The 23,013-nt window shown below is 37.3% G+C and overlaps 2 protein-coding genes across 2 annotated transcripts; one reads left to right on the top strand and one right to left on the bottom strand.

Moving 5' to 3' along the window:
* Nucleotides 1-11,772: 11,772 nt before the first annotated feature.
* On the bottom strand, nucleotides 11,773-12,871 carry K441DRAFT_99503 (uncharacterized protein). The gene has a single exon (XM_067654590.1). It carries the CDS (start codon nucleotides 12,538-12,540, stop codon nucleotides 11,848-11,850), a length of 693 nt encoding a protein of 230 aa, XP_067509834.1. The 5' UTR covers nucleotides 12,541-12,871; the 3' UTR covers nucleotides 11,773-11,847.
* A 1,647-nt stretch (nucleotides 12,872-14,518) lies between these two features.
* K441DRAFT_534572 (uncharacterized protein) lies at nucleotides 14,519-14,677 on the top strand (the record flags this gene model as incomplete). The annotated part of the gene is made up of 1 exon (XM_067642332.1): nucleotides 14,519-14,677. A coding segment is annotated over one exon (159 nt), but the record flags the coding sequence as incomplete, so codon positions are not given.
* Nucleotides 14,678-23,013: the final 8,336 nt, after the last annotated feature.

Genomic DNA, 23,013 nt, shown 5'->3' with positions numbered 1-23,013 from the left:
TTGGTTGCTCCAAGAGCTCCAGCTTACTTCAAAAGCTCACAAGACCCGACATCTCTCCGAACCCCTTCCGGGACGAGCCCTCTATAATCTCCCGCTACCGCAAGGTAATAGAGGGGGTTGACCGCAAGAAGGGGGGGGGCAATGTAAGGGATATTCTTGCGATTAAGCCGGCTCCAAGTGGAGACTATCTGGCTGTCAGCCATAGAGCTGTCGAGACTTAATCGCAGGCGATTGTCTCCAAGACTGATCGTATACGATTAAGTCTTACCTACCAGCAGACGCGAGTCTGGAGCTCGGCCTGTGTTGCCGAAAGCTCCGGGAGTACTGGCCAAGGCCCTAAAACCTCGGCTAGTGTAGATATTTTGGCTCCGGCCCAACTTCACTAGGTACACAATCTAACTTTTACTACGCTATATTAAGACGCTATAATTTAATTGTTTTTTAATTTTAACGTTTTTAAAGGTGGTTTTAATAATTTATTATGTTTCTATAATAGAAGAATAGCTTATAAATAAAGTAAGTTGTAATAGGTTATATTTAGGTTATATTAAGGTTATATTAAGGATCTAATATAGGTATAAATTCTAGAGAAGTAGAGGCAAATTAGAGTAGAAAAGGTATTTATTAATATTCTATCTATATTATTATTTAAATTTAATTAGACTATATTAGTTCCTACTAAATCCCTTTTAGCCTCTATAGAATAATAACGATAGTATAAGGTAATAGGCTCTATATTACCTAGACTACTATAAAAGGTAAGTAAGTAACTAGCTTAATGCTAAGTATAGCTATACAAAATAATATATATAGGTAAGGCGACTTCGTCACCTAACGGATAGCTCTAATAGGGCCTTAAATATATTAATAATTAATTTATTTTTAATAATAAGGAATATCTAATTTAGGATATAAAAAATAAAAAAAGAACTTTCTCTCTTTAAATAGTGTATGGTAAAAATTCTTTTTATAAGGGATAGTATAAGTATAAGATATAAAAATTATATTTTAGATAAATAAAACTTTATTATATTATTTCTATAATCTAACCTTAATATATTAATTAATTAATAAGGTTTTTTATAGGCCCTATTTAAGGATTCTAAAATTATTAGTATATAATCGCTTTATCGTAGTACTTTAGAGTAACTTTTAGGTTATATTCTTAAAGAACTTATTTTCTAGGATAATCTAAGCTCTTTAAACTTAGATAATAGTAGGATGTGAGGGTTCTAGTACTTCTCTTAAATACTACTTTTATTAGCTAAATTACTTATAACAAGGTGTTTTTCTAGCGCCCTAAGCTCATATATATTAAGGTATAGTATATTAACTTAGTAAGCGGCCTACTAATATAGGTACTATCTCTTCTATATTAAGGTAATATCTAGTATATATTCTGGCTTATATATCGTAGGATCTAACTTTAATATAGTACTATAGTAAACATCCTTTTATCTATATTCTACTAGAGGATATTTTCTCTAAATAGGATTATACTATTAGGAAGATTATAGTTATAAGTGCTGTATATATCTCTATTTTATCCTAGATCTAACTTATAATAAAGATCTAAAATATAACTTAGTTATAATATTTAATACTTAGGGGAATAAAATTTACTAATGTAGTTATAGAGGATTAATTAATATTATTATTAAATTTTATATTTTTAGGTAAAAACCCTTAAATATTATCTTAATATTACTAACTAGCTTTTAACCTAAAAAATAAAGGAAAAATATAGGCTATATAATTTATTAGTATAAAGCCTAGAGGTTAAAAAAGAACTATAATTTTAGTAATTTAGCTAAGTAATATTTTTATCTATATATCTTTATATTATATCCTAGATCTAAACCTACTATAGTAGCTTAGTAGACCCTTTATAAAGCTTATCTAGATAGAGGTAGAACTAAATTATTATAATACCCTATTAGTAAGGCAGTTAAAAAGGCTAGAATTTATAATAATATAAACTATTACTCTTCTATTTAGAATATATTAATAATATATTAATAAGACTCTATTAGTTTCTATCTATACCGCTACAGCAGCAGAACACGCCCACCAATTACCTAATAGAGAAATAACCACCTCCAATCAAATCTACGGCATTTTATGCCCTAGAACCAATGCATATAGCACAGCCGGAAAGCCTGCGCGACACAGGAGGGTCGCAGCAGACTTAAAGGGTGGGCGCCGTACAGAAAACCGCGACACCACAACAAACCCAATAGGGGGTGACTTAACTACAACAACCAAAGGATAACGACCAGAATTGGCAGAAACTTATAGACCTCCTAAAGAACATCGAGGACGATCTAGGGAAGGGAGAGGACGAACGCCCACGCGTAGGGGTAGCGCGTGTGGCATAATAAGCAGGCCTTATTGCACAAAAGCTCTGGACAAAGCACAATAGGAACCAGAATACGGTAGAGGATAGGCTTGGGCGCATTGAGGATGCTATAAAATTATAGAGAATACCAACAGTATAAGCAGTAAAGCTAATATGGGCTAATATCGCCGTAAGCGCCTAACTGGCGACTCCCTAGCGTATACCCAGCGTAGCACCGGTTAGAGCTATAGTCAGGGTCCGAATACTAGAGGTATTAGGGGCGGACCCAGAATAGATTCTTACATTGATTAAAACATATATACCAAAGGTAGTGGCAGTAAGGGTCCTACACAGCGGTGACGTAAAGGTTACGCTTCCTAACCAGTAGGTAAAGGACCAGACTATCACCCAGGAAGATACCCCTAAGTATAAGATCCTCCGCCAGGACTACCTAGTTAAAGTAATAGGAGTACCACTTAGTATATAAGTAGAAAGCGGACGAGGCGCCATAAATACATAGCTTATCTAGAGGATTATAGAGGCCACCAAAAAACTAGCCCCTAGAATTACTATAACTAGAGTTGTATAGCTCTATAAAGAACGTATAATATATATAGGAGAATTACCAGGGCTCCAAAAGGTTAAAACGCGCGGCACCTTAATAATTAACCTACTAACCTAAGAGATGTAGGTAACAGTAGCCTGTAAAGGAGTAGTTATAGACAGCCTTTAGTATAAAGCCCAGCTATACTACTATGGAGTCTAAGTCCAATAATGCTTTAGATGCTAATAATGGGGATATACCTAAAACGCATGCGGGAAGCAAGTGAGGTGCGGAGAGTGCGCCGATAACTATAACACTAGGGACTACCCTAAGAACAAGGGAGTCAGATGCGTAAATTGCGGAAAAAAATATAGAGTAAGGTAGAAGGCGGAATGTAGAACCTACTAGGTATACCTAGAAGCTACTAGGATAAGATAAGCCTAACTATACTAGATTACAGCCACGCTCTAGGGAAACGTATATAAGGAGAAGGAGATAAGCAGGGTAAACGACGGTGGCTGGATAATTAAATAGCGGAAGAGAACTAGGATACCTACCCTAATAGGAGCAGCCTCTATCTAACTAGCAGTAAAATAAGCCGTAGAACGCCTATAAGGCAGCATTAATGCCGCCAGAGACCCATCCTAACAAAAAATCCCAATTATAGCGGCCCTGAGTAAAACGCCCTAGATATAAATAGAAAACGCCTATAAGTTACCAGACGAACTATAAAAGGATTAACAACAATATAATATAACTGTGGACACTTAAACTACAGAGTAATACGCCCTTTATTCGACAGCCTAGACCTAAAAGAATACCAGATAATAGCCCTATAGGAGCTAGCATATAACAAATAAACCCGTAAAACGTACTAACTAAAAGGATACTACCTTCTATACGAACCAAACCCGTCTACCCGCGTATGCTTCCTAATTAGCCAACGCATTAATATATAGGCCTAGAGCTATTACACTATTAGCCCTAATATAGCTAAACTATAAATAGCTACAAATAGGGGCTAAATTAGTATAATTAATATCTATAACCTAAGCGATAATAGGCCCTAGATAACCACATAGGGGCTACTCTAATAAATAATTAACACAGCAGAAGGCGAGATAATAGTCCTAGGGGACTTTAATACACACTATATAGTATAGGGAGGACAGTAGGCCACAGTAGAAGTATAGGCAACTTACCTACTTAACGAACTAGAAACGCGAGGCCTCGCCCTAACTACCCTAATAGGTAAACCTACCTGGAAAAGAGGAACCCAAGAGAGTATAATTGACCTTATATTTATGCACGAAGCACTAATAGACCGGCTAGCTTTTTACGGGCTAGAGAATATATAGGCAATAACTGCAGACTATATACCTATACGGATAACCCTTAACGTTAACGCACTAGCGTAACGAACCCGCTAGAGATACGCCATCTAGAAACTTAATTAGGAAAAATATACCCAGGAAATCACTAATAGGCTAGCAATAATACCTTAGGCAACGCTAGAGGATATCCAGAAGACTATAAGCAACTACTTAGATAAGTACTGCCCAATGGCCTAGCCTAGTAAACACGCCCGACGCGAATGGTTACCGGAGGCAGTGTAGATACTCGCAGGCTTAAGGAGGGCGAGGTAACAGTATAGTAAGACGGGCGAGGTCTACTACTAACAGAGTTATAAAGCCCTAAAGAATAGGCTTAAGAAGACAATACGGAAGGAGAGCAGAAACAGCTGGCACCGGTTCCTTAAGGAAATTACTTTAGACCCCACTAAGCCACATAACTAGGGACTCTGGCGAATGTTAAAGTAGAGTAGGCGAGCTATAGGGGAAATGCTAGGGGACCCCCACCTACCCGCACTACGTCGGATAGTATATAACTAGTACACAAATGACAACGGGGAAAAAATAAGAATACTAGCAGAGAGGTTCTTCCTAGGCGTAGGCCAAGCAGACTTATAGGACACCAGCAACTAAGACTACCCCCTACCCCTAGAGATAAGCCAGATAGTCTTAATAAAGGACATAAAAGAAGCTATTCGGAAGCTCCCTATAGGTAAAGCGGTAGGATTAAATAGGATCCCAAACGAGGCAATTAAGGCTGCGTTAGAAGCCTTAGCAATACCACTAGCGAACGCTGCAACTACCTACCTATACGAAGGCAAACTACCAGACTGCTGTAAAGTAACAACTATAGTCGTCTTAAGAAAGCTAAATAAAAAGGACTACTCTCTCCCAGGAAGCTACTAACTAATCGCCCTTAAAAATACGCTAGAAAAGCTTCTAGAAAAGATAGTTATAGAGCGTATATAAGACGCCGCAGAGGAGCAAGGACTACTACTATGGACATAAATGGGCGTAAGAAAGAAGCGATCAACCCTCTCAGCCCTTTCCCTAATTACCTCTAGCGTCTAGGCGGCGTGGCAAGCCCGCCCAGAATACGTAGTATCTATGCTAAGCTTAGACCTAAGTGGAGCCTTTAACAACGTATCGCATAAGAGACTCCTATAAATCCTAAGAAAGAAGGGTCTACCAGACTAGATAGTTAAGTTTATATAAGCCTTTCTAACAGGGCGTATTACTAAGATAGTGTTTAAGGGCTATAAAAGCGAATTAATACTAACACCTACAGGCATCCTATAGGGGTCGCCCCTATCGCCAATCCTATTCTTATTCTTTATATCTAAGCTACTAGAGACATTTAAGAGTAACCAGAAAATAGTAGCCTTAGGATTTATAAACAATATAAACCTTATCACGTAGGGAAACATAGTAGTAGAAAACTACACCAAACTAAACCAGGCGCACGACAGGTGCGTTATATAGGCAAAACGGCATAGCGCTAAATTTACACTAGATAAATACTAGCTTATCCATTTTACAAGGAAAAGGAGGGCGAATAACGACCTAGCGTTAATAGTAAGCATCCAGGGCTGCGAAGTAAAACTAGAAGCCACCCTTAAGGTCCTAGGGGTATAGGTAGACGCTAAACTAAACTAGAATGCGTATATTACACAGGCGACTTATAGAGGAGCAGCAGCATTTGTAGCGATATCGCGTATTACAGCCTCGACCTAGGGACCCTTATTTAGACGCACACGACTACTATATATAGCTGTAGTAAGGCCAATAATGCTATACGGCGCCTAGATCTGGGGCATAGACCTAAAAGGCAAGCTACTAGCAAAAAGCTCCCTAGAGCCACTAGTTAAACTATAAAACTAATACCTACGTAGAATTACAGGGGCCTATAAGAGGACACTACGTGCCGCACTAGAACGCAAAGTAGTAGTACCTCCACTAGACATATATATAGATATAATTGCTATGTAAAGAGCAGCTACAGTACAAGACCACCTAGTGGAGAAGGATATACGCTAAATACTTAATCGTATATAAGGAGTAAGGGCCCCCTAAAGGGGCAACGCGCCTAAGCTTATAAGCTAGGAAGCCCTCCGCCTATATGCGGTAGAGAAAGAATAGGAAATACGGGAGCTACTATAATACTAAATGGAGACCCGGCGCTACGCCGGCGGAGCGCTACTACGGTAGTAGAGGATAGGAGGCCACTAGTATAAGTGGAGATCTACTATATGCATCGCAAGATGGGCAGATATTAAGTGGAACTAACAATAGAAGAAGGCGGCAAAAATACAGAGGGCAGCCATATAGATTACCCCATAGATGATACTAACTCTCCCCCTATACGAAGGACAGACGAAGGTAGAATCTATGGCTGCCTTTCTACTAAGGATAGAGGTCTTAGGGCTAAATATATAGCTAGTAAGCATCTATGTCCTAAATATTACGCCACACTGTACGTACGGATGGCCTACACAGTCAGTATACTATGTACTACTTTTCTACAACTAACGCACTGTAAGAGACTAGTTGTTCGCTAGAGTAGGCACAAATAATATTACCTGAATGCTCTCTATAAGTAGGGGTCTATATATAGTAGCATAATGGCTTATAAGCTAAGGAGTTCTTTAGCAGTTCTAGACAGCAAATAAGATCCAGTAGGAGGATATTAAAGGATACGCCCCCTTCTAGTCCCTTAGAGACTGGACACCCCCTACCTAGTTAAAGGCGGCACGCTAGCGAATTACCAAACCCTTTCACTACCCCCTAGATCTTCTAAGACACCTTAGAAGCATAGTACGTAAGGCAGACATTATATAAAGGTATATAGGCGAGGCGAAGGCGGAGCGCGTAAGACTAGCTGAAAGGATATACCTAGGTTTTCCCCCCTAGGGGGTTTTTCCTATATATAGAAGGTAGAAGCCTGTATGGACCTAAAAAGGGACCGAATCGGGCAATAAATAGAATTAATAATAATATATTAATAATCTAATTAGAAATAGAACTTAATTTTACTAAATATAACGCTATTAGATATTATAGATAACCTTAAGGGTAATAAGCCTTTTAATATAGTTAAGAGCTATACTAAGTATCTAGGATAGGTTAGATTTTAAATATAGTATAGTTCTATCTTAGTTCTATCCTAGTTCTATCCTAGTTTTATTCTTTACTACTAAGTATTAAGTATAGAGTATAGTAGGAGTATTTAAAATCGGCTTTTTCTTAGATATTATAATATCTTTATATTTAGGTAATTACCTTAATATAACCTATACTCCTTATACTTATAAGTATAAAAACTTATATTAACTAAGTTTTTATTATAATTTTCTAAGCTCTAACTCTATCTTTTAATTTTATAGTTTAATTACTTTTACTTTAGCTTTTATATATAGAACCCTAGGCTTCTTATTTATAAATATTTAATTAAGATTATTATAATATTAACTATTATAAGAATTAAGCTTATTAAGTAATATTTATATAAAGTAAAAGACTATAAGCTACTCTTATATACTAAATATAATTGGCTTATAAGCTAGATATATTAAGGATATATCTAGATAATCTTACCTAATAGTAAAATAGACCTAGAATAATAGTAATAACCTAACTATTATTTAATATTATATGAGGAGAACTAAATATATTAGCTTTATAGAATTTAGTAAGATCTAGAATATAATATACTAGAGTAAATAGAGGCTATAGATTATAAGTAAGATTTTAATTATACGCCTTATAAACTTTATAAATTAAAACTATAGGTATATACTAGTTCTAGAAGATAATATACCCAATATATCTAATATAATAGATATAATAATATAATATTTATATATCCTTTTCTCGTCTTCCTCTATAATTTCCTTATAGTAAAAGTTTTATAGCTAAGAGTATAATTATTTATAAATAAAATACGCCTTATATGAGTATCTATTTTCTAAAGCACTTTAGAGGCTAAAGAGAGTATATATTATACTTATTTATCCTTTAAATATATATAAATATATATATCTATTAATATTAGAACTAAGTTATATATAGGATATATCTAGGATATATCTAGGATATAGTCTTTTATATTTTTTATATATCTTAGTAATATTCTTATTATATATCTCTAGATTAGATAAATCTATAATATATTTAATTCTATACTTAGAGGATATAGAATATTCTAGTATCTTTTAACTAAATATAAGTCTTTTTTTACTATGAGATTTAGTTATATAATTAATATTAAGCCTAGTTATATTATAGAATTTACTTATTACTAGCGTTAAAGAAAAGGCATTAGTAGATTATGATAGCTGGTATTTAGGATTATATATTTTTATAATACTCTTAATATAAGCTAGATATATCCTAGTTACTATCTTTAATATATAATATATATATATATATATTCTTCTTATACTTATTACCCTTTATAAAAGAAGTACTCTTATAATTATTTAAAATCTTTAATTAAGAACTATAGTTGCTTTTATTAGTAGTAGTATAAAAGAACCATCTAAGATAGGTAAGTGCGTGGGGGTGCCTGGATTATATTCTAGATATATTACTAATATATCCTAGGTTATATCCTAGATATATTCTAGGTTATATCCTAAATATATTCTAGATTATATCCTAAATATATTCTAGATTATATCCCAGGTTATATCCTAGATATATTCTTAATTATATTCTAGGTTATATCCTAGATATATTCTTAATTATATTCTAGGTTATATCCTAGATATATTCTTAATTATATCCTAGGTTATATCCTAAATATATTCTTAATTATATTCTAAGTTATATCCTAGATATATTCTTAATTATATCCTAGGTTATATCTTAGGTTATATCCTAGATATATCTTTACGCAATTTAAAGTAGTTATATATTGTTAGTTATTTCTAATCTAGAGATTATACAATCTTAAATATCCTAAAGATAGGATATAGTTATAATATTATATAATTAAGTATATAAATGGCGATAATTTTAAATAATTTTGTATTGAAACCTCATTAAGTGTGCGCGCACGGTGTTAAAGTTCATCCAGTGTAAGATTTTGTAACGTGGCGTATTTCCACACTCCCGGAGCTTTCGGCAACACTGGCCGAGCTGTATGCTCGCAGACGCTCTTTTCCTACCTAAAATAGGCCCTTTTTCCCACTGGGTTTTGGCCATAGGTTAAGGTTTTTATCGAGGCTGCTTAGCTGGTCCTTTTCCCCCATTTCTTTATTCCCCTGTGCAAGCAAGGCTTCTGCACTGCTTACCTTTCTATACATAGAATTAATTTATTAGGATACGGGCTGGGGGCCGGCCCTAACTAAGGGGGGGGCAATATAAGGGTACTTTTGGTCCCTTACTCGGGAGCTCTTAGGGGCTGCTAAGGCTAGCCTTCGGCTAGGCCTTGGCCACCCCTTATAAGCTCCTTGGGCTTGCAGCCTCCTTCCTCTTTTATCGGTTCGTCTCCGTACAAGGCTATTGCCTACTCTTTACCATATCGTCCTCTTCCATCGACTCCCTATGTGACTCATGCTCGGCTTGCCTGCTCCCTACCATACACCCTGGCAATACTGCCTTACAATTATAGTTATAACGGGCATCCCGTACTTTATTTGGGTTAAGGTAAATAGCTACTAGGTACCGTATTATCTTATTAATAGATATAAATTAGATAGGGGAATTGTCCTTAAACTTGGCTTAAAGGTGCCGTTAAGTGTCCCTAGTGGTTTAACTAAAGAGGTAGAGTATTTTGGATTCTTTAGAAAGGAAATAGTTATAGTTAACGCAGAGCTTTCCTTATACTTAAATCCTCTAATTTTTAAAGGTAGGGTTTATCCTATTAGATAGTAGTAAGGGGTTAGAAAGCTTAACAGACTTTAATTACTTTATTATTATATATATACTCCTTAGTATATTATATTTAGTAGAGTAAATAGGTTAACTAGGGCTTTAAGAAGGGGAAGCTAGGCTATTTTATAGGGCTATAAGGCTTTCTAGGATCTCTTATAGGGTCTTTTATATATTTCTTACTTTAAGACAATTAGCTTCCTAGCTAGCTATAAGGGCACAAATCTGCTTATATATGTCTATAATATTATTATTATCTTTAATTTCTAATCCTAATTAGATCTCGGGTTCCTCTTAAGTAGAGGTAGCTCTCTTAGATAAGCTTACTTTAGGTGCCATTATTAGCTTTTTAAGGTTTATTAGTATTATACGCTTTAGTTTTAATTTTAGGGGTATAGGTCTAGTCCTATCTGGCTTATAAGGTGGGATATTACTTAGGCCTTCCCAGGCAATATAGAGTTGTTTTAATGTCTAAGTATAGCGCGTTAATGCGTTATTGTAGACGAAGTTTCTTTAGGGTAGGATATTATTAAGGCCTTCCTAGGTAAGGTAGGGTAAGCTTAGTATAATGTTACGGCTTATATAAATGCTTCTAAACTAAAGCTTATAGAATGCTATATTACGAAAATACTAAGCTAAAGAGAAGGAAAAGGGGTCGCTAGAACCGATGTAAACAAATATATAGGGTAAGCCGCTAAGGCGCTAACTTTGGGCGGGCTAATCGCAGGTCGGCAGAATATGGCAGAATTTGGCAGTAACGTGCGGTAACGTACAATAGCGCCGTTACAACTACTACCTTACTACTACCCTACTACTACTCTACTACTACTCTATTACTACCCTACTACCGCTATACTACTACTATATTGCTATAAAATTTATATAGCTACCTTATAGTGGTAATATAAGGCTACCCTTATATAATAATCGCGTAATATATATATTAATAATAGCTATTTACGTTATTATTATTGCCGTCGTCTTCTTCCCTAAGCAATAGTACTATTACTACTATTACTACTACTGCTACTGCTGCTACTGCCGCTCTTGCATCTACTCCTACTCCTACTACTATTGCTACTACTACTACTACTACTACTACTACTACTACCACTATATCCGCGCCTAGCCGCCGCTTTTTATCTATGCCACCGCTATCTTAGGCCAAACAGCCTACGCGTAGGACTTTAGTTCTAGCAGATAAGTATACTAGTAAGTATTAGTACTATAAAAGAATTTAAGAATTTAAGAAGATACTAATATATAAATAGCTGCTATAGCTACTGCTGTTGCTAGGCCCCTCTCTACTCCAACTACTGCCGCTACCGCTCCCCCCTAGCCAGGTTTACGGCTATTAATTAGCCTACCGCCGCCCTCCCCCCACCACCCTCTTCCCCTAAAATCCCCCGCCTACTATACTTGCCACTACTATACTTACCGCTGCCGCTAATACGGCCATAATACGGGCGCTGCGTCCCCTACCGCGCGTTTAGGGTATATCTCTATAGTAGGTTTTTAGCCTAGGTAGAGCAACGGCGGGGTTCTTTTACCTTCCAAATCGGTGGAATTAAATATTGGGTTTGTAGAACAAAGTCTACATCATTAGAAGTATAATTAGAAGGCATAGTTAATTAATATATAATATTTATATATATATAGGTAATACGCGTACTTTTGATTCTGGTGTTTTGGTGAACTACCCTAATAAGAAAAAAAGCATTAAAGAACCTTCACCCCCCCTAATACGGCACCACCTCCCTCTCCACCCACTCTACTCCCTTCCTCTCCAACCTAAGAATGCGGCTCCCAACCGTCACAATCATCCCCCGCATCCCCGCTCCCCCCTTTAGACACCGCACAGACCGCTCCCCAACCCGCCGCCACCACTGCTCCTCCCACAGCTCCTCCCACCCCCACTCCCCCATCGGCTGCCCCGTACCCCTAAGATCCCACACGAGATGTACCCACCGCACCCGCTCCATGAGTCCTAGTAGTGCCTCGATCCGCACGGCCAACGCCTCTATCGAGAGGCCCGGCATCAGCGCTAGCACCCCGAGCTCGACGTATAGCTTGCATTGCCGCAGGTTGGGCAGCAGCGCGGGGGGGAGGGTCCAGAAGGGCGTGGTGGCGGACCGCCTGCCGTTGTTGGCGCTGACGTAGAAGAAGAAGCTGGTGCGCTCGTAGAAGGCCTGCGCGTATTCGGCGTGTAGCTGGCGGTTGACGAGGAGCATGCCGTGCTGGCGGAGGGGGTACCGGTGCCGGCGCCCGCGCAGACGCGGGCGGGATAGGTCGGTGGGCGTGTAGCCGTAGCTCGCAGGCACGGAGAGGAGGAGGTAGTTGTGAATTTGGAGGCGGAGCTCGGTGGGGAGGGCGAGGAAGGGGAAGAGAGCTTTAGAATGCTTTGGTCTGGGTCTGAGGTAGGGGCGCGCCATATTGGAAGTATCGGTTTGGGTTCGATTGCGTGGTTAGGGTGGTGGGAGGTGTGGTCTACGGAGGTGTGAGGTGTGCAGTGTGGAGGGAGGGTGTGGGAGTTATATGAGTGGGTAGATTGGGTGCTAGGACTGTATAATACCAGAGCTACCGTGTACGTGCCTGATATGTAGCGTTGGGGAATTTTGCTAGAACAAGCTCAAGCCCGGCTGCCGCCTTGCGCTAGGGGTTAGTGTAAGGCATATTACCTAGGTGTATGGTAGGGAGCAGGCAAGCCGAGCATGAGTCACAAGAAGAGTCGATGGAAGAGGACGATATAGTAAAGAGTATGGCAATAGCCTCGTACGGAGACGAACCGATAAGGAGGACAGGAGGGCTGCAGGCCCGGGTAAGGGTCAAAATAACCCTTACAGTTAGAGAATACGGTTTATTATATAAAACTACTATAAGACTTCTAGATAAACTTCCTAAACGGTAGGTACGTGCGCTTAGACATCTGGTTTTAATATAGTATTTAGATACCGTATATATCCCATTACACCACAACCGACGTATCCCTTAAATTAATCATCGTCCTACATTATCGATAAGGATTTGGCCAATTACAAGGCATAAATTCTTGCCGTTCCTTAGTGTTGTATACACGGGCTATGCCTTATCGATAATACGGGTTAAGGGATAAGGCTCTATTAAAGCTCTGTATAAGGCTCTATATAAGGCCCGCCTAAAGCTTATCCCCTACTATAAAGCAGCCCCTATAGCGTAGTATAATAAAGGTATAAGGTTTATAAAGTAAATCTATACCTTCTATTATATATATTACTTCTAAATTAAGCCTAATTTAAGTAAATCGCCTTAGTTACTATAATAGATTCTTTTATTAAAATAGTACTACTTAGTAGTAATTAAGGCGCCTTAGTGCTATTAGTTTCGGTATTAGCAGGGTAGAGCTTATGCACCTCTATAGTAAACGCACTACTATAAAAAAAGGGTTAAAACTAGGAGATATAGAAATACTCCCTAAACCTCTAGTTAGGTACCTAGGAGTATTTCTAGACTCTAAGCTTATATTTATTAGCGACTTAGTTAATCAAGGTACAAGTATAGTGTAAGGGACGCGCAAGCCTATATAATTAGATTGTCTATAAACGAGGATCTAAAGCTAAAGAAAGGAAAGGAGAAGGAGAGTAGCGCCGCTTAATATATTATAAGATCTTCGCGTTATATAACCGTAATATGCGGCAATTTATAGCAACTTACTAGCACGGAGGACTATAAAGTTCTGCTAAGTTCTGCTAACTAAGTTCTACTATTTCCTGCCAATACCGTAATATTACCCCCGCCCCCCTCTAGTAAAGCCTGCCCTTAGGCTTTATATATCCATATTACTCCTATAAGGCGTTCTTATCCTTATATTCTTTTAGTAGCTTATTATCTTCGCTAAGCCTTCTGCCGATCTTATTCTACCAATGGTTTCCTACAGCCAATTTTCTGCCTACTTGCTTCCGTCGCAATATTTGCGATATCCGCAATATCTTCACAATTACCCTACCCCTTTGCTACTTCTAAAATTGTATCTAAATTTCCTATTTTTGGTACAGTTCTTACCTTTTATTTTCTACAGCTTTAACTACACCGTTAAACCTGGGGGGGGGGGGTGTAACCGACTACGGGTGCTGCCGAGACAGCCTCAACGCCACCCTATATATTGATCGCAGATCAATATTGCTTGCAGATCACTGTTCCCATCTCATCCTGTTATCTACACCATTTCATGTATATATTCCACTTAATACCCATAGATTTATAATTAAGTTGCTCGTTCAATTCCCATACACTGCAAAGCTTACAATAACTATGCCTTACCTTCCTTATAGAGCGAAAGGACCTTTAACTAAAACTCAGTAAACAATACTACTATAGTTTGTTAGTATTTAGGACGATTATAATAACCTTAAGGTCACTAAAGGAGGTACTTAGGCAGAGTTAGCAGATGCGCACCAAGACTTAAGAGCACCGCCCCATACGCCGTCTAGATATAATAATCTCTACAGCGCTATTCCATATCGCTTTCCTATAGTAGTTAAGCTTATAGCTGCTAGCGCTCTATCTAATGCCCCTTTTAGTAAACGACAATAAGATTCTTTAGCGGTAATTTAAAATTATAACCTTTTTCTTAATAGCAATAGGAACGAAGTTAGGAAATAGATGCATTCCTACTATTTTAGGGCCGTTAAGAATTATAAAGATGCGTTTAAGCTAATACGTATAACTAAGATAGAACGCTTTAATAGCCGCTCTTACTTCTACTGCATTAATAATAAAATTAATCCTTTAGCTATTACGGTAGATCTAAGTAAAGTGCCCCTAGTTATTATAGAAGGATAAAGTTATATAGAGTTACCTAAAGAATTATAGGATAGAACTAAGTAAATAGAAGGGCGTAAAAGAGCTATATTATCTAAGAGCCGCCAGTCTAAAGTCTTTCTTGCTACTTAGCTAAGTAGACGAGAATAGTCTTATTTAACTAGAATAGAGTCTCCTTATTTACTATCTCAGGTTTATAGTAAGGGTAAGGAACGCATATAATTACCTACTGCGTCTTTATTTTAAAGATAAGGAGTTTTAGAGTTTTAGAAGTCGTTAGGGGACAACAACTTAGGTAGGGGAGGTATTTAGTAGTGTGATTTAGCCCCTAGATTTAACATCTAGATTAGGTATAGCTTTAGGAGAGCCTAGGCCTTCTATAAGTTATATAGATTGGTCTAAAGCCCTTAGAGTCTTTAATAACTTAGATAGGCACGACGGACACATAATACACTCTTTTTTTCTTTTCTTACTAACTGCTTTCCTACTAATTTCTACTAACTAATTATGACCGACCAATAGACCTAACAGCACTGTGACTTTATATCTGAGAGGGACCGCGTATACTACTACACTATACTATAATAGGTAGAAACTCTAACTTATATACTTACTGCCCTACGCGCTCTAGGATCTAAAATAGTCCTATAAACTTGTAGTTAAGCTTTTTATAAAGACGTTTCGTGTAGATATTCTTAGAGGAAAGTAGGACTTATTTACTAACGGCGAAGTGCTTGGCCAGGTGGTAATAATTATAGTATTTTACTTAAAGCTTTTAGGCGTATATTATTAACGCCGCCGCTATCTTATATATAAGGCGCAGGCGTTATAGATATATCTCTATAAGTTAGACATTTGTTAATTTAGACCCCTTTCTACCTTACTAGGCGTTTTAGATGCTATCTAGGACTCCGTTTAAGACGTTTAGTAGCTAACTATAGGCGAGCTTAATAAGGGAATGCTTTATTATAGTATAGACCTTAGAGTTATAGGTAAAGGCTACTTCTTTAAGTAGGAAGGCCTAATTAGACTATTCCTAGTTTATAAATATACGTAGGTATACCTTAAGCTCCTAGTTCTAATACTTTATCTAATTATCTATCTATAGGTAGAATATAGTGCTAAGTTTACGTTAAACGCGGAAATAGTAGTATATAGTACTTTAGTATTTGCTTATAAATACACTACGCCTATTAAAGATAATATTATTTAGAGGCCCTATTTATATAAAGACTCTAAATAAGAGTTCTGCGAGTTATATAGCATTAATTATCTTACGTACTAAATAGTAGCGTACTAGCTTTATAAAACGGTCTATAAGGATAAGGATAGAGTTATACTCTACGCTATTAGGAGTCTTAAACTCCAGAAAATCTATAATAAAGTTAAGTAAATAATGCCGTTAGGCTTAGGTAGGGACCTAAAGAGGCTATAGCTTACTATAGGGTTTATAGCGACGCAATTTAACGTATTAGTAGGTATTATAATTATCTAGGTATTTATAGAGGTTCTAAGTAAGGCTGTTCTAAGCGTACTTCTACGCGATTACCTTAAAGGTATAGTTAAAACTATAGTAGCCGCTTATAGGATTATTATAATTCCGCTTAAGGATCTCCTATTATAATAGTATATAATTTAGCACCTAGACCTGATTATTTTGCTTTAGAAGTCTTTAATTATTAAGGGTATAGTCCTTATTACTAGTAGGAACTCGTTTCTAAGTTAACTAATTATATATAGAGTGTATAAAGGCGTCCCTTTTTTATACTCTATAAATAAAATTAACTAGTAACTTAGGGGGTTATTCCATAAACACCGTTTTGGCTAAAGTAGCTACTACTACCTTTTACTATAGCACGAGACTCTATATAAAGTTAGTGCTAGCGAAGTAATATATAATACGTAGGTAACTTACTAGGTCGTTATAGGGGACTATAGCCTAGGCTAAGAGGTCTTCCCTAGGGTTAAGCGCTATTAGGTTAGTTAAAGTAATCTTAAAGAGAATAGTAGGACGTTCTAGTCCACCGGCGCTAAGTTCACAAGGTTTGCTTATATACTACACGTATACTACTCGCTAGTTTAATATAGTAGCACTAGGGCCACCTATAAGGCCTATAACCTACAACTTTTACTATAATATAGGCAGTATAGCATTAAGGACTATCCTTTTACTACTATTTTAAAGCCTTTAGTATAATTCGGGCGCTAGAATAGTATATTAGCGGGATTTACTTTACCTACATCAGGAAATTTTTTTTTAGGCACGTTGTCGCAAGCGAAAATCGGGGTCTACAAAACCTGCGTAAGTCGCGATTTTGGCAATTTACGGCAATTTGCAGCAATTTACTATAAATACGCAAGTAGCCTGTGCAAATTGCTGCAAATACGCAAGTAGCCTGTGCAAGTTGCTGCAAATTGCTAAAATTGCTAAAATCGCGACTTAAGCAGACCCTAATTTTTAGCTGCAATAAAAATACCACAAAGCTCCGCACAAAGCTCTACTAAGGCTCTACACGAAGCTCTGCACGAAGCTCTACACAAAGCTCTACACGAAGCTCTACACGAAGCTCTACACGAAGCTCTACACAAAGCTCTACACGAAGCTCTACACAAAGCTCTACACGAAGCTCTACACGAAGCTCTACACGAAGCTCTACACGAAGCTCTACACGAAGCTCTACACGAAGCTCTACACAAAGCTCTACACGAAGCTCTACACAAAGCTCTACACGAAGCTCTACACGAAGCTCTACACGAAGCTCTACACGAAGCTCTACACAAAGCTCTACACGAAGCTTTGCACGAGGCTCTACACGAGGCTCTACACGAAGCTCTGCGTACAGAGGCTCTGCACGAGGCTCTACACGAAGCTCTGTACGAAGCTCTGCACGAAGCTCTGCACGAAGCTCTACACAAAGCCCTGCACGAAGCTCTACACAAAGCTTTGCGCGAGGCTTTACACAAGGCTCTACATAAAGCTCTGCGTACAGAGGCTCTATGCGAGGCTCTTGTACGAAGCTCTGCACGAAGCTCTACACGAAGCTTTGCACGAGGCTCTACACAAGGCTCTACACGAAGCTCTGCCATAGGGCTCTACACGAAGCTCTACGTACAGAGGCTCTGCACGAGGCTTTGCGCGAAGCTCTGCGTACGGAGGCTCTACACGAAGCTCTGCATCGGGTCCCCGCTATATTTCCCGATAGCCTCCTACACATGCCTCTGCCAAGATACCCCTTATATACACCTAGGTAGCCACCTTATTTTCTACCCTTCCTTATATCCTCCCTACCTAGGGAGACACCAGAACGACAGCTAGCAGACGACCGTCGCCAGAACCAGACGACCACCGTTCNAACGACCATCNAGCGAACGCCACGAACGATTCAATCAACCGATCGATCGAATTGAACCAGAGCTTCAATATCGACCCGTCGCCGAATCAAATCAAGGCCTCCTAGGTAGGCACCCCAGACGACCACCGTTCGAATATATAGCCAGCGAACGGCCGTAGAGAACGATTCGAATTAATACGATCAATCAATCAATCGAATCAGGCGGAGCCTTCGATCGGGCCAACCTTTCCCCCAAATTACAGATAGGTAGGCATAGACAGTAGCACAGACAGGAGGCACAGACGGTAGGCACAGACGGTAGGTATAGACAGGTAGGCATAGATAGGTAGCACAGACAGGTAGCACAGACAGGTAGGTACAGACAGGTAGGCACAAACAGTAGGCATAGACAGTAGGCATAGGCAGGTAGGCATAAACAGGTACAGACAGACAGACAGACAAACAAACAGACAGATAAACAGACAGACAGACAGATAGGTAGGCAGGCAGGCACTAGGCCTAGTTAGGAAATCGGTACACAGCCAGCAGATCATCAGGAATACCGCCAATTAATAATTTGGAGCCTTTGCAAAGGGTATCCCCCTTATCTTAATTGCTTAATAAATAGCTCTACATTTTATATAGTTATATAGGAATATAAAATATGCAAAATATAAAATGTGCAAAATGTGCAAAATATATAAAATATATAAAACGTGTAAAATACACAGGCTCTGCGCGTTTACTGCGAGTTGCTATAAAATGCACAGGCTCTGTGCAGTTTGCTGCAAGTTACTGCAAAATACGCAGGCTCTATACAGTTTGCCGCAAAATACGCAAACCGCACAAGACCATATACGACTGCCGCAACCGTACAGTTTGCCGCAAATTGCCGCAAACTGCAACAACGAGCCCGAAAAAAAATTTCCTGATATAGCTTATATTTAATCTTAAAATTAAACTTAGCTAGTTCCTTAGCGTACTAGGCCTAGTAAATAGATAAGCTTTTAATAGTTATAAAGTACCTAAGATTATTATAATTATAAAGCACGCACATTATATACGCGGCGTATTTAAGGTAATAGCGCTATGTTTTAAAGCATTATACTATAGCGAGTAGTTCTTTATTATGCGTATTATACTATACTTTTAGGCTAGTAAGCTTCTAACTATAATAAGTAATTAGGTACTAGTAGAGTTAATCTCCCTATCCTAAAGGCTGCAGAAGTATACTACTATAGGTATAATTAAAAGCGTTAGTAATTACTATTAGGGGTAAATTAGGGTTAAAGTGGCGAAGCAGAAGGGCCTATATAAACGCAGCGCGTAGCTTATAAAACGCCTACTACGCATTATTAGGCTAGGACTAAGGTTAATACCATTTAGTAGGCCATTTTAACTTACGCTTTTACTTTTTCTTCCTATCTAATATTGGGTTATAATATACCTATATAAGATATGCGTATAGGGGGTATATAGTATCTAAGTAGTTCTAAATAAATCGCCTATAAAAGTTAGCAAAGCTAAGAAAGACCTAGATATCCCTATAGGACTTAGGCTTAGGCTATTCCTTAATAGCTTTTACGCGGTTAGAGTCTATTATAATACTCTTAGGGGTAATAATAAAGCCTAGGAACTTAACGTTCTTAATATAAAAAATATATTTTAATAGTTTAGCGTATAGGCCCTAAGCGTAGGGCTATTATAGTACCTACTTAACGTGCTTAACATACTTATCCTCGTTATTTAAGTAGATAAGAATATTATCTGGATGAATTATATAGATAGTATCTACTAGGCTTCCTAAAGCCTTATAAATATAGCTCTAGAAAGTTATAGGGGCGTTAGTAAGACTAAAGAGCATTATTAGGTACTTAAAGTAACTATAGTATATCTTAAATATAGTCCTCCATTCGTCTCCCTTTTTAATATAAATCCTATAATACGCATTATAAAGATCCAGCTTTATAAATATCTTCGCATAGCTAAGCCTATTAAAGAGTTCGCCGACTAGCGGTTAGGGGTACTGATTTTTAATTATAATCTTATTTAGGCGTCTATAATTAACGTATAGCCATATTATACTGTCTACTTTTAGTATAAAGAGGACAGGCGCTCTAGTAGGCGACTTACTGGGCCTAATCCAGCCCTTCTTAAAAGCACTATCTAGGTACTCTTATAAGATTTATAACTCCCTCTATAAGAGGTTATAGAGGGGCATTTATAGTAGCGTCTTGCCTTTTTTTAAGTTAATTATATAGTTATACTTAAAGTTTTACGGTAGTATGCTTGCTAGCTTATTAGAGAAGATATTAATTTCCTCCTTATATATATTTAGTAGGCTAGGGGCCATGGAAGTTAAAGTAACTATTACGTAGTATATACTTCTAGGAGTTAGTAAAGAGAAGGGTGCAGCCAATATACGTTTTATAGGTATACTCGTACTAAGAGTATGTATAGCTTAGCTATAGTATACTTAATAATTTTTGGGTTTTAATTACCTCCCCCTTATATATAGGTAATCTATACTAGTACTAGAGGGTCTTTATAGGTACTCGCTACTAGTAACGGCAGGTCCTCTACTATGTTTATAACTAGTATCTTTACGTTTAGAGGGTTTATATAGGTACTTACTACTAGTAATAATAGGTCCTCTATTATGTTTATAACTAGCGTAAAAAAGAAGTTTTTTAGCTATAGCAAATAGACTGTTTCGTTAGCCTTAATATCTGCTAGAAGAGTATTAAGGGTAACTATTTAGAGGCGTCTAGGGTCCGAAGTACCCTAGATAAACTATTTAGAATAGAAGCTAATTAATAAATCTACTTCCGCGAGCCAATTTTATCTAAGAATTATATTATAACTATTAAATAAGCTACCCTAAAAGGTCTACGGGCTGATAGTGCGAGGGGTACCCTATAAGTTGCTAGTGGTAACTATTAGATTATAAGTATCCTAGATTATTATCTAGTTGCTATTAGGGAAATATATAATAGGTTTATATAAACGTAGCGTATAGTATATAGATAGGTTAAACTTATAGACGATATCTTAATTAATAAGGTTAATTTGGCACCTATTATTATATAAAGTATATAGGCAGACTTTACCCTAGGGCGTATCTATTGCAATATATACTACAATATATTTCTTCTCTCCCTCTATATTAGGCCCTAGTTATAGTTAAAAGAGATACGCTATTAGGGCTTTAGGTTTTCTAAAGGCCGAGCTAACTTCTCTTTATTAGCCTGCTTCTAGTATTCCTTATAGTAGCCGCCTATAGTTGTTACGGACGCTTTAAGTACGATATTACAACTACTTAGAGAAGAGTCGAAAGAAGCTAGTTGGTTAATTTAGGCACGGTCTAGGATGGAGCCGATAGAACTATATGACGAGGAATAGTAACCAAGGTTATATAATGGTTAAACGTATTAGCTGCGTTAAACGAAAGGAACGTCACGTTTAATATAGACAAGACGTATATTATGTATAAGAAGGATTTTATAGGAGTACAGTTGTGTATTTAAGAACCCTTAGTCCCTACCTAGATAGTTCCTTCCTTATAGTAATTCTCAGAATATAATTAGAGTTAATCTATTAGGCAACCACTCTACCAGTTATTATTACGTTGTTAACTTTTATACTTGCATTTCCTACACACCTAGCCTAATAACGAGCCTATCGTAGTTCTTGCTATAAGGTTCTGTTACACAATTACTACCTAATTATAGTATTAATATAAGAAGTTAAATAACATACTACTAAAAGCAGCCACTATAACGCTATTGACGGCAGCAACTACTTTAAGGATAGGAGGTAATACTAGTATAGCAGATACTAACTTATAGCAACCTATAACGGTCGGACAGCTACAGAAAATAGTTAACCAGCTAACAGCTAATAATATAGTATTAAAAGAAAGACTTAACGGGATAGAAGCAGCAAAGATTAAGCTATTATCAATTAAGAGATTTATAGGAAAAAGGTTAAAGCTTAAAGGATTCCTTACGCAGATATACTTTAAGGTCTTATAAAAGGGAGTAAAGTTACCTACACCTGTAGATCGGATAGCCTATACAGAACTATTCTTATTAGGAAAAGCACTTAAGTGGTTTAAATCTTACCTTATAGAGATATAGGCAAACGGAATAATAACTACTAACTAAGACGTGCGATTTATGTTCTTAAGTTGGGAAGGATTTATAGAACGACTTACGCAGATGTTTAGAGACCTAGAAGAAATAACTATAGTAAAAAAAAAACTCCAGAACCTCGTGCAATAAACTTTAGCAATTAAGTATACGATATAATTCTAGACACTAGCAATATAAGTAGAGTAGAATAATAGGGCGCTTATAGCATAGTATAAATAGGGACTTAAGGCTAAAGTCTAGGACGTAATTATCCTAATAGAAGATGCGGACACCCTAAGGGAATTAATAGATTAAGCGATTAAGATTAACAATAGGATCTTCTAAAGGGAATAGGCTAAGAGAGGCTAGGATAGAGTTCTATAGTTATATAAGGCGCAGAGTACGCAATAATAAAAGCTAAGTTAGAAAATATAGTATGGCGTAAAGCTAATAGACCTAAGTAGTACTAAAGAAGCCTATAAGAGATGGAGCAAACTATAGAAACCTAGAGGATAAGGATTAAGTAATTAAAGGTCCAAGAAGCAGAGGCTAAATTAAGGATCTTAACAGCAGAAGATATTCAGGCGGACTCCATAGCAAGAGAAATAGTTTAAAGAAGGAGCTTATATAAATTACGGAAAAC

This window comes from Cenococcum geophilum (assembly GCF_001692895.1).
Source record: "Cenococcum geophilum 1.58 unplaced genomic scaffold K441scaffold_2, whole genome shotgun sequence".
NCBI classification, from domain to species: Eukaryota; Fungi; Ascomycota; class Dothideomycetes; order Gloniales; family Gloniaceae; genus Cenococcum; species Cenococcum geophilum.
The sequence above is the reverse complement of the archived record's forward strand: the minus strand, read 5'-3'. Positions and strand labels throughout refer to the sequence as shown.

Coding starts and splice junctions, on each gene's coding strand:
- K441DRAFT_99503 (XM_067654590.1), bottom strand. CDS start 12,540: ATGGCGCGCCCCTACCTCAGACCCAGACCAAAGCATTCTAAAGCTCTC.